The sequence below is a fragment of the Asparagus officinalis genome, chromosome 3, assembly GCF_001876935.1.
Source record: "Asparagus officinalis chromosome 3, Aspof.V1, whole genome shotgun sequence".
NCBI lineage: Eukaryota > Viridiplantae > Streptophyta > Magnoliopsida > Asparagales > Asparagaceae > Asparagus > Asparagus officinalis.
In genome coordinates this window covers 14,217,044-14,229,460 of record NC_033796.1, presented here as the reverse complement: position 1 = coordinate 14,229,460, position 12,417 = coordinate 14,217,044, and the positions used below count along the sequence as shown (strand labels likewise).

The following is a 12,417-nucleotide window of genomic DNA, read 5'->3' as shown; positions in this document are numbered from 1 at the left end:
ATGAACGAGAGGTCCACAAATTGAACGATCAAACCTTTAAATAGTTAGGATCGTCTCACTGCCCATCTGGTCAAACCTTTAAACAGTTAGGACCAAAGCCAAAATTCCCTCTCGATTCCTTCCATGAACGAGAGGTCTACAAATTGAACAATCAAACCTTTAAACAGTTAGGATCGTCTCAAGTCCCTATTTGGTCAAACCTTTAAACAGTTAGGACCAAAGCCAAAATCCCCTCTCGATTCCTATCAACCTTTAAATAGTTAGGACCAAAGCTAAAATCCCCTCTCGATTCTTTCCATGAACGAGAGGTCCACAAATTGAACGATCAAACCTTTAAATAGTTAGGATCGTCTCACTGCCCATTTGGTCAAACCTTTAAACAGTTAGGATCAAAGCCAAAATCCCCTCTCGATTCCTTCCATGAATGAGAGGTCCATAAATCGAGCGATCAAACCTTCCTACAGTTAGGATCACCTCGAAACTCCCACCTGGTCAAGATAGAATATAAAATTCTTCCTCTCCATCATCGGGTTCATCTCTACCAACAAACAAGAGACCGGGAAATAGAATATGAAATTCTTCTTCTCCGATTTTGGGTTTATCTCTACCAACAAACAAGAGACCAGGAGATAGAATATAAAATTCTTCCTCTCCATCATCGGGTTCATCTCTACCAACAAACAAGAGACCAAGAGATAGAATATAAAATTCTTCCTCTCTGATTTCGGGTTCATCTCTACCAACAAACAAGAGACCAGGAGATAGAATATAAAATTCTTCCTCTTCATCATTGGGTTCACCTCTACCAACAAAAAAGAGACCAAAATACTCCAATAGGTACACGAGTCTAAACTGTTTTCCTACACTCGACAAGCAGTTTCTAGAGAATATTATTCTGAATATTCTTAAGGATAACCTGACGAACTCTCGAGAGACATACAAGTATCAATTTGGTGATAAAAGTCAAAGAGATACCAACTTCGATTCAAGATCTCGATAACAGTCGCAGTACCGGGAGAGTATTAGCTATTCTACAAAGAACTGAATAGGCTAAAGGATGAAGAGATCAAAAGCCGAAGCCATTTTATGGATTCCTCTACACGATCTACTTAACTAAGTATTGAAGAGATCGTAAGTAAAATCTATCTTATCCAAAGTATCCCAGACTCCTCTATAAAAGAATGAGTCTGGAATACTTTGGAGGGGGTATCTGTAGGCGTCAAAAAATGTTAAAAGATATCCAAATACAACTCAAGAGGAGATCATCAAAAAATCAAAAAGCGAGACAGTCTTTACTGTCTCGCAAGCGAGACAATGTTTACTGTCTCGCAGCGAGATAGTCTTTACTGTCTCGCAGTGAGACAGTCTTTTACTGTCTCGCCAGCGAGACAGTGTTTACTGTCTCGCAGCGAGACAGTGTTGAAATGGTCAAAAACCATCTTGATAACTGCCGTACACGTGTCCATTAACTGCCAAGGACGTGGAAAACATCGTGGACGAGAATCACGTGGATAACTGCCAAAATAACGGAGTTTGAAACGTGGGAAGGCAGTTACTGAAGAAACCACTGTGCAGTTAGGTTTTCCGGGACAGTGTTTACTGTCTCGGAACCCGAGACAGCAAACTCTGTCTTGTCCGCCGAGATAGCAAATGCTGTCTCGCGAGCATATTTTCTCTAACTGTTCCTGGAGGCTATAAATACCCGCTGAGGTCGATTTTTGAGAGGGGGCTGATTTCAGAGCAGACAGAGCAGAGTTCTTGAGCTTCTGGCAATACCTTGAGATTCGAGCTTTGACTTGATCTCAAGAAGAACGACTATCTTACTTTGATAAGATCTCGTTTCAAATTCTCACTTCGATAAACGAAGGAAGAATCATTAAACCCCTCACGATTCAATCAGAATCTGTGATTTGGTGGTCCACGAGTCAAAGCGCTCCCGGCACAGGCAAAGATCTCACGCAAGCAGCGATCCAAACAACGATCCTGTGTTTGTTTCTTAAGAGTTGTAATTTTCTTTTTGTTGTGTAAAAGAAGTCTTATAAAAAGGCTATTTCTTTTGAATTTATTGTAATCGACTGAAGATATAATGAATTCCTCAACAAAACCAACTTTTGCTGCAAACACACGTTATTACGCAGTTGTTTGCGTCAAAAGTTGGTTTTGTCATGGAATTCATTATATCTTCAGTCGATTATAATAAATTCAAAAAGAGATAGCCTTTTTATAAGACTTCTTTTACACAACAAAATAAAAATTACAACTCTTGGGAAACAAACGCAGGATCGTTGTTTGGATCACTGCTTGCGTGGGATCTTTGCCTGTGCCGGGGGTGCGTTAGCCCGTGGACCACCAAATCACAGATTCTGATCGAATCGTGAGGGGGTTATGATTCTGACTTCGTTTATCGAAGTGAGAACTTGAAACGATATCTTATCAAGGTAAGATAGTCGTTCTTCTTGAAATCAAGTCAAAGCCTGAATATCAAGGAGTTACAGAAGCTCGAATACTCTGCCCTCTCTGCTCTGAAATCAGCCTGTGGATGCTCTCTGATCAGCCTCCTTCAAAAATGGCCTTCGGGGGGTATTTATAACCCATAGGAACAGTTGGCGGAAAACAGGCTCGCGAGACAGCATTTGCTGTCTCGGCTGTCGAGACAGTGTTTGCTGTCTCGGCGGGCGAGACAGTGTTTGCTGTCTCGGCTTCCCACGTTTCAAACTCCGTTATTTTGGCAGTTATCCCCCTGATTCTCGCCCACGACGTTTCCCACGTTCTTGAACAGTTAGTGGCCACGTGTGGGGCAGTTACAAAGGCGGTTTTAACCATCTGAAAGCTGTCTCACGTGCGAGACAGTAAATTCTGTCTCGCACGGCGAGACAGTAAAGACTGTCTCGCGTGCGAGACAGTCTATACTTGTGTTCTTTTTGACAGTTTGGATGACTTCCTTTTGAGTTGTGTTTGGATATCTCTCAGCATTTTTTGACGTCTACAGCAGCTAGATCTGCATTGAAACAAACTAACCCTAAATGAGAAGTAAAAAAAAAAATAGTTAGTTTAGCAAACTCCTCAAAACTGGTTATGATTAATCTTGCTACAACTTTGGGATAAATTAAGTCTGTTTTGATTCAAAAAAGGATTGGATCAAAACATAACTGGTTTAAAAGGGTCTTTTTAACCTAGGAAATTTGGGGCAACACTAGTTTAGTTTTTTTTCCCAATGAAACTATTCTTAAAAATGGGATCATGATCGATGTTAATTCCATTGAGAGATTGCCAAACTGACCCGTAAGTATTTGCTTTGCACCTACGTGATAATTGTTATTGATTTTAGTACACAAAAAATGTCATTTATAACGCGGAAATCTCTGCTATAATTCAATTTGTTGACGATATTTTTGTCTTGCTATTTTCCCTATCCATAGAATGATCATCCTGGATCTCTTATTAGCACTTTCCTCTAATTTAAAAAAAAGAAGAAGAAAGAAACATGAATAACGAGTTTAACCTTGATCCACAATAGGAATCAGATGACGGTGTAGATGAAGTTAAGGTAGCACAAATTATGACTTGACAATATTCATTGCTAGATCATAAACACTTCCTAAATTGGGTATTGCTGTGAACTAGTATCAAAACATATGCTAGGAAATGATAGCATTCATAAGAGAGATTCAAATAAATTTACTATCTGGACGACTCACATATTACAAAATAAATTGTTGTATTTAATTGCTGATTTTGATAATGCAAATAAATAGGGTCGTGCATTGAGTCATATTAAACCAAAGTCCTAAGCACTTTTACTAAAAACCTCATGCTCAAGTTCAGGTAATTTGACTGATTCAAAATTTGTCAAAAATAATAGACAGAATTTGCTACGAGATACAAAAGATCGTTAGATTATTTGCACGGAATCCTTATGGATCATAATTATAGCCAATCACGGGAGCGTATATAAATGCAACTTATTGGGCAAAACATGCGGTTGATTTTACATCCAAAGAGCTAATATTTACCAAACATGAATTGTAATATGTTTAATTTTTTTTCTTTTTCTACACCGTGACAACATAACATATATAAACATTGATTCTTCTAAAAATTACATATACATTACTTTGAAAAATGTAATATATTACAAATTAACAAAGACTTGTTGAGGTGAAATCATAAAAGGATGCAATTATTTAAAAGGGGTTTTCACGTGTATTCCTGTAAAAAAAATTCTACTTTTTGCATATTTGACCCACTAAATATTGGTATTTGCAAAATTACCTCCCAATGAGTTATAGCTTTATAAAAAGGTTTTGCAATCTTACTGAAAATTATTAATTTTTTTAACATTTCCAACTTAAAAATCAACATTGTTACGTGGGAGGGGTAAAATCAAATCTATTCCTCTATACAAATAGGAGAACCCAAGATTCACTATTCATACTACAGTAAATGCAACAATATTATTTATTGTAGCAATCAAGAAACAGTACAGTAGCAATTTTTTGGAAAAAATACTGTAGCAAGTAGAAAATTGAAAAATTCCTGTAGTGTACAGACAAGATAGCATTTTTAAAAATCACTGTAGCAGAGCGGGCTATTGTAGCAATTCAAAAAAATATAGCATTTAAAACCGGGATTACTGTAGCGGAGGAAAAAAAGATAGTATGAGCGAATTGGAGAGTAATTTTACAGATACCAAGATTCGATAGTTTAATTTGCAAATATATATGAAATTTTTGATAGGTATAATATGCAAAAATCTTCTATTTAGAAGTGTAACAGATTAAATATTTGGAGCGTAAAATATCCTTTGGGGAGAGTCCAAAAATATAATGTGAGAGAAATAGAGGGCACGATTCCAAACGTCAGGGATTTGAGAGTTATATATGCAAAATTCTATACTTGATAGAGAGAACAGATTTTATAATGCGGTGAGCGTGGATCGAACACGCGACCTTCAGATCTTCAGTCTGACGCTCTCCCAACTGAGCTATCCCCGCGTCGATCAGGTTTGTCATATTTAAACTATTATCTCTTTTCCAAGTTCCAGTTCCGCTGCTCTCTTTTCTCCCTCCTCATTTCACAGATCCCACCCCTCGATCTCAACTTCTCAAAGTCCCCGAAATCCTTTCCCAATATTCAAAAACCATAAACCCTAATCCCTGAAACTTCAGCAAATCGGCCGCCTTCAGCAATGAGCAGGATCCTCGACGGCGTGAGTTCCAAAGGCGGCAGCAAGACCTCCGGCGTGTTCGACCTCACCCCACACAAGATCGCCATCTGCCACCTCATCCAAGTCTTCGCTCCGCCAGCTCAGCAGTCCGTCCCCTTCCCCTTTCAGTCTGCTTCTCAGCACAATCGCCTCGGCCTCTTCCTCTTCTCTCTTACTAGGGTTTGTAACTCACTCTCTACCCCAGCAATTTTTTTATAATTTTTCCCGAATAACTGGGGAAATTGGTCAATTTAGTTCCACATTGTCTAAATGGGGAGTCAAAATGGGGAGTCAAAATGGGGAGTCAATTGTGAGTCTAAAGGAGAGTTGGGTTCCCCCTCTCGAATAGCTACCTTTTCGGGGTGATTTTTTTCTTCGTCTCTTAAAATTTGATAGAATAACATTCTCTATCGAGCTAAAGATTGCATCTTGCTTAGTTTTCAGGTACTAGAAAAGCTAAATGTGGTGCCTGGATGGTTCAATATTGTTCAGTCTTTTTCAAGTTTTTTTTTCATGACAAGTTTAAAGATAAATTTAGAAAATTGAGGAATAAATTGCTACTGAAAAGTTATTATTCTTAATTTAGTCTGTGGAGCACAATTGTACTGTAGTTTTGTAAATTTGTTATTGGGGTTTACTAGTTGCTAGAAGAACACAGGCTCTACTTTTTAGTCAGAGATCACTGTAAGATACTATACAGAACGAATATGTGGGTTACTTTCAGATCGTTGTAAGTTACGCAGGTTAGCTTTGAGATGATCTTAATTCTTAAGTGCATTTATGATTATTAAGCACAATTTATATTTGGCCAATGATGCTCCTAATGCAATTGTAGCTCCAATCTGAAAGTAACCTTTATAGCTTATGGAATTCACCTATGGTTTCTACTCGGCTGTAAATGAAAGTCATTAATTGATTCATGTCGCTGACATATGCCATTTTCCTTGTGTGCAGTCCTGTGATGATTTTCTGGAACCTTCTCTTGAAGAACTTATCAACCAGTTGAAGGCAATTGATGGGTTAGTCAATGATTGGTTATGTGATCAGTTGATGAGCAGTCTATCGTCATTGACTTCACCTGATGATTTATTTAACTTCTTTGATAAGATACGGGGTATTATAAATATTATATTTTGGTTTTGCCCATTTACGGCTGAAAGATGCATTGAAATTCCTCCTTTGCTTTAGTCTAAAATGATTTAATTTATCAGGTGTACTTGCAACTCCCGATGGTGCACATGTGGAAGATGATCAGATCTTTTTGGATCCAAATAGCCACTTGGGTGTGTTCCTGCGTTGCTGCCTACTGGCTTTCAATCTCCTGGCTTTTGAGGTGATATACTTGCAGGCCATTGCCTATGCATGTTCTGTTCAAATTCTTTTCCTCTTCATTGAATAAAAAAAAGGCACAAGCTTTTGTGACTCAAGTGTCTGCTATTTTAGTGCTTACTAAAGTAGAAAGTTAGCATTGAATTCAAAGATTTTTGTACCTTCTTTATATGCAAGAAAATTGTTTTCATTTCTTTTATCCCCTTACTGTTTGGTTCTTTTTTTCCTATTTATTATGTGAATGTTTTCCCAATATCTGATTTCTTTGAGTCTTACGTTTACTCTTATGTTATACTGTAGGGTGTCTGCCACCTTTTGACCAATATAGGCACATATTGCAATTCAGCAGCTTCTACATATGAGTTACCTGAAGAAGATGATTATGATTTTGAATCAGAGTATGACATTGAAGCTGTAAATCAAGACCTTGAAGATGACATTCATCAGAAGTTCGTCCATGAATTTGAAGCTGATATGTGTGCTGGAGAAAGTTCTGAATTAAATCTATCTGCTCCGAGATCAATTTATGAACACGTTGAAGGTACTAGCTTATGACTGCCTTAGGCCATTTAATTTCCACTTTTCTCCCTCCCTCCATATCTCTCCTCAATCATTTAAATTTGTGGAAGTAACTGTTAGTTTAATGTATTTAATGTATTAATCTGACCAATGAATTTGTGCATAAGCACTACTAGACTCTTATTTCCCTGTGGATTAATCATCAATGAATTTGGTGGTTGGCTTGAATTTGACGAGCATGCGCTCCTTTGTCTCTTCCATCATCAACTTCTCTGATCATTCCATTTCTAATTGGTCTGGTTTAGCTAAATGTTTCCTTTTTCTTTTTCTTTTGTTGCTGCACAGCACTATCAAAGGCCATTTCCTTGGTTAAAATAAAAATAGCTACATCTCTTCCCCTGTTCTGCTTCGCTTACCGATCTCCTTCCTTCTTCTCATATTACCTTTCTGTTCCTAACCTCCTTTGATACCTCGTCTTCCGATGTCAAACCATCTTAAATGGATATACATTCTCTTTCCACATGCTTTTCTCTAACTTCTAATGCACATTCATGTCCTTGATGTGGATAAATGGATAAATACTTCCAGTTGCTGCCATTCCTAAGCTGAAGCACGCTGTTGATGGTGCTCAGAGTGATGAGTCTGCATTCTTGCTGAATGATGCATATAAAAATGACGAACACCAGGGATTTTTGCGCTCAAAGTGGCAAGTAGAAGGATATCTAAATATGCAGGCAGATTTGCTCGAGAAGTAAGTTTACAATTGAATTGTTTTAGAGATCAGATTGTTATCTAAGTTATGGTGCTGATTTCGGTTTTTTGTACTAGGTACACTAGTTCATTTCCCTTGAAATCATTCGATGATATTCTAAAGAAAATTGAAAAATTAGCTCCTGAACTGCATCGTGTAAGTTATAAAGCTTGAATATGGAGGCTACAATTTTAAAGAAGTGTTATTTCACTATCTGTTTCTGTGTAAATCATTTTATGACTGGGATGCAGGTCCGGTACTTGCAATACTTGAATGGTCTTTATCGTGATGATTATCTTGCTGCTTTGGATAATCTTCATCGGTATTTTGATTACAGGTGATTTGCATGTCTTATGTTATCTAGTTTCTAGTTCTTGCAGAGCATATAACTCATCTATTTTCTGGTTAAATCTGTCTTCGTCCTTTGTGTTTTTTCCCCTTTCTATGTTAATATTCTGTCTATGACATGGCCAGTATTTGCAGAATTGTGGATGTTAATTCTTTGTAGAAAGCGTAATTTTTTTCATTTATACTCAGGTTGGAGGTATTCTAAGACTACTTACAATGGAGGTGTTGAAAATAGAATTCAACTGTTGAATTGGTTTAATGGAGTTGTTGAAGAGGGTGTTGAATCCTATTTGGATTAATTTGTGTTGAATTAATTCAACATGTTGAATGAGGAGTGGGAGAGGACCACACACAGGAGAGAGAGAGTAGATTGGACACATGTCTTCATGCTGTTGGGTGGTGGGATTTTTGAGAAAATAAGAATATGAAATAAAAGTGGTGGGGAAGGGTGTTGAATTTTATTAAACAAAACCATTGTAGAGTGTAAAAGTTGAGTGGGTGTTGAATTATTAGGTGGAAGAGAGAGAAGATGATGTGGAGTGTTAAAAAGTAAAAAATAGGGTGTTGAAAAACAAAACCATTGTTGATAGTCTAAGGAGTTATTTAGTCCAACTGTTCAAGGTGACTCCTCCTTCAAGACTTGCCAAATTCAGTCTATACTTGACTCTAGAGCAGAAAGTCATCTTGATCTCCTGAAATGTTACAATACCGCCTTTAAAATGAATTGTTATATTTACTCAACTATGCTTAGAGTCAATCTAGACACGTGCCTTTCCCATGAATTAAGTCAACATAGGGTGCTCATGATTCATCTTGGTTGATCATGTCTTATTGCTATATCCCTCCTGATTTTCGTATTCGTGTACTGAGATGAGAGCTCATCAGCTACTTCTGTAAGCATTTCATCTCAGTAACACTTTGACCAAGATGTGCCCGGTTCATAATAAATAGATTTCACTCTGGTTTCATCTATGTTTCCAGACGAAGTAAGACTCACTGCAATGTGTTAGTTGTTTTTGTTTTCTTTTTGCTTCTAGGGCTTAGATGGGCTTTGAACATAGCAAAGTTAGTTTTGCAACTATCTTATATTCCACGGTGAGAACGAGATGGCAATTGTATTCTCCATGAATACACATTATGTGTCTGTTTGTTGCATAATGATTGCTAGGTTCACCTTGGTACATATATTTTACTGAATATGTCATTTTCTGGCATCTCTATGATACTTATTTAATATGGGCATTTCATTACCTTTCCCTTTTACCAAAACCACTTCACCTTTTACCAAAACCACTTCATTGTTTGGGAGAAATAAGTTGTTTTTGGTTGTGTGAGCGTACATTGCGTTTCAGGTCAATGTAACATGGTCTGTCATGAAGTCACACTTGTACCCGACATTCCATACCCATCCCAGGCACCTAGACTCTCTTGAACACTCGGATATACGCATACATTTATTCAAACGTATAATGTAATAATTTTTTTTATTTTTTAACACTCGTCATGTGCTTCTTGGATGTAGCTCCTATTCTTCACATCCACTTCTTAAAATTTGTTGGACATGGTTCCATTTCAGCCAATACCCAACACAAAACTAAGGTTTTAAAGGGCCTTTTCTATACGGTTTAAAAAACAAGTGATTTTCTAACTTATAATATACAGAATAAAATAAACTTTAAAATGTTATAGGCATTTTAATTCTCATAACATCTGAATGAATAAATAATAATTACCTCATGTAAATTATTAATTTGAATATGTATGTTTGCATGCGTACACTTGTGTTTGTTTGTTTGTTTTTATAGTATGTCCCCATACCCTACCTTTTACCAATTTGCCCTGCCCCATACCCATGTTCATGTAACATAGTGCCAGACATATGTTGAATTTGACCTATCCCCCTACATTTCGAGGTTATGTTAAAGTCCTAGCCTTCCCATAGTTTCTGCAACATTGATAGCATATCAGACTGTAGGATTAACTGCTCAGATGAGAATGTAACCTGGTCAAATTTTCCATGTTCCTGCTCTATCTGTACCATCGTTGGCTAATTTTCTTAGTTTAGTTGGATAAATGACGGTGATATTAAAATGATTTCTCATGTCTATATTTGAGACTGGGTGGTGCCATGATGGTGATAGCGAAGACTATTGTGTTGGTGATGGAAGCATACATACATGATATATTTCTTGAGATATCAACTTGTAACGGGATATTACATGAATTTAACTTCACTTTGTTAACCTGAGATGTTTTGATGTTGGATTATTTCATGAATTTTTACAGTGCGGGGATGGAAGCAATTTTTGGACGTTCAGCTGTTCCACAGTCTCGGTCTGAAATGTGTTTAGGAAGATATGAAACTGCTTTATTGTCCTTAGGTACGATGCATTGTCATTTTGGGCATTCAAAGAAAGCTTTGGAGGTAACTGAAACTATCATTTCTTTGGTTATCTCCACTATATATTTTCTGTGACATACATCTAATACGATTTTGGTGTTTACATGTTGCAGGCTTTTACTGAGGCAGTACGGATTTCTCAGCAGGTAATTGTGCGTGCGTGCGTGCGTGCATGTATCTGTATCTTAGACTTGCCCTAATTGCAAAACTTCTCTGCAGAACAACGATGATCCATGTCTTGCTTATACTTTAGCAGCAATCTGCAATCTCTTGTCTGAAATAGGCATTTCAAGCTCAACAGAAATCATTTGGTCTCCGCTAGGGACTAGTACAGGTCTATGTACACCTTTGTCCGCTCAGCAACAACTGTTCCTTCTGTTGAAAAGGTCTTTAAAAAGGGCTGATACTTTGAAGCTGATATGCCTGGTTGCTTTCAATCATCTTGCGTTGGCAAAATTTGGTCTTAAGGTAAGGTAATTATTTGCCCCTTCTAGATTATAGATGTAACTAATATGACATAACTTTATATGTTTGGCATGTGTCGGAGGCTTCCATAAGGTCACCCTTTTACCTTGTTTAACTAGACGTAACTGAAAATCAGATCACTCACTTGAATCAAAATTCTTTCACAACTGTTCTATGAATCCTTTTGAATGGTGCTTTGCAATCACCATCTGCCCTTAATATTTGTGTTTACTTTATATCTTTTCTAATCTTTTGGGTACCAAGTGTCAGCTTTTGTCATATATCCCTTGGCTTCCTGTTGGGAGCATGAGGATATTTTGTAGAGGCATTGATGTCTCAGAAAATTGATTCTCGATATACTATCTGCAGGGAATTTCGGGCTCCCTTTCATGCGGGAAAATTATGGTTGATTGCGAGGGAATCGAGTGTACCAAGGACTCAGTAAAATGATCATGTGATGAGATTTGAAACTAAGTAGGCTTGAGCCCCATGTCCCATTAGTATATTACCATGTCGTGCTTGAGGTCTTCTAATGGACGACAATACCAGTACCTCTATTGGACTAAATGCAGTATGCTCACATATTATCCTTTCAAATATATAGATATCAAAATTTGTTCATAGTAGATTCAATGATAGTTGAGTTCCTTCCAACTTGATAGACACATGGTAACAATCCGTGTTCATATTATGTTTGTAACTTATATAGCACGATCAAATTCAAATTTGCAATAAGTGTAGGAAATATATGACACAACCCACAAACTACACTGTTCAAAATATGACACCAAAAAGCTCATGATAACTCTGCCATTATAAAATAAATCAGACAAGCAAGCAAAACAAAAAAAAACCTTATCGTCATTGTCAAAACTGATATTTTCATTTTATCTTGCATCCTCAAAGCACAAGAGCCCGAAATCCCTAATAAGATCGGTTTTTTGTTTTGTTCTTTTGCTTTTATGTGGACATCTTAAATTTACTGGTCTCTAGAGGTACAAATTACAACCTAAACACAAGTATTTATAATCTATATAATCTACCTTGCATTTATCAGTCCATAGGAGCCACTGTGAGGCAGCTAAAGTTTTTCTTTCTATATCGTAGTTGTATTGAGCCCTTAACTACCATGACCTAAACTACCAAATATACGTGGTGATGTCTATTTTTTTAAACATTGCTTCAGCTATAATATAGCTTAAATTATTTATTCAGTATGAACATATCTTTTCTTCTGTTACCAAGATTCACACCCATGATGAGTTCTATACATAGTGATTAATTCTGTTTATATTACGTTCATATCCTGCATCTTGTCACAAAATGATATAGTTATGCAAAATTTATTTATTGATTTTTAGCAAAAAATCCATCCTTATGAAGGTTTCTAGCAAAATT

At 36.9% G+C, this 12,417-nt stretch overlaps 1 protein-coding gene and 1 non-coding gene across 3 annotated transcripts in view; one reads left to right on the top strand and one right to left on the bottom strand.

Annotated features, from left to right (window-relative positions):
- TRNAF-GAA lies at nt 4,922-4,994 on the bottom strand. The gene has a single exon. It is a non-coding gene; the product is annotated as a tRNA-Phe (tRNA).
- The window catches only part of LOC109833096 (anaphase-promoting complex subunit 5), a 13,838-nt gene continuing 6,502 nt past the window's right edge, over nt 5,082-12,417 (top strand). Inside the window, exons 1-10 of one of the 2 annotated variants that reach the window (XM_020400646.1) lie at nt 5,082-5,386; nt 6,161-6,320; nt 6,418-6,539; nt 6,836-7,076; nt 7,643-7,805; nt 7,883-7,961; nt 8,057-8,142; nt 10,440-10,578; nt 10,668-10,700; nt 10,774-11,022. In XM_020400646.1, the coding sequence (XP_020256235.1) occupies nt 5,189-5,386; nt 6,161-6,320; nt 6,418-6,539; nt 6,836-7,076; nt 7,643-7,805; nt 7,883-7,961; nt 8,057-8,142; nt 10,440-10,578; nt 10,668-10,700; nt 10,774-11,022 (1,470 nt within the window). In that variant the 5' untranslated portion in view covers nt 5,082-5,188. The remainder of the gene's footprint in view (nt 5,387-6,160; nt 6,321-6,417; nt 6,540-6,835; nt 7,077-7,642; nt 7,806-7,882; nt 7,962-8,056; nt 8,143-10,439; nt 10,579-10,667; nt 10,701-10,773; nt 11,023-12,417) is intronic. The other variant, XM_020400647.1, reaches the window with a different exon arrangement.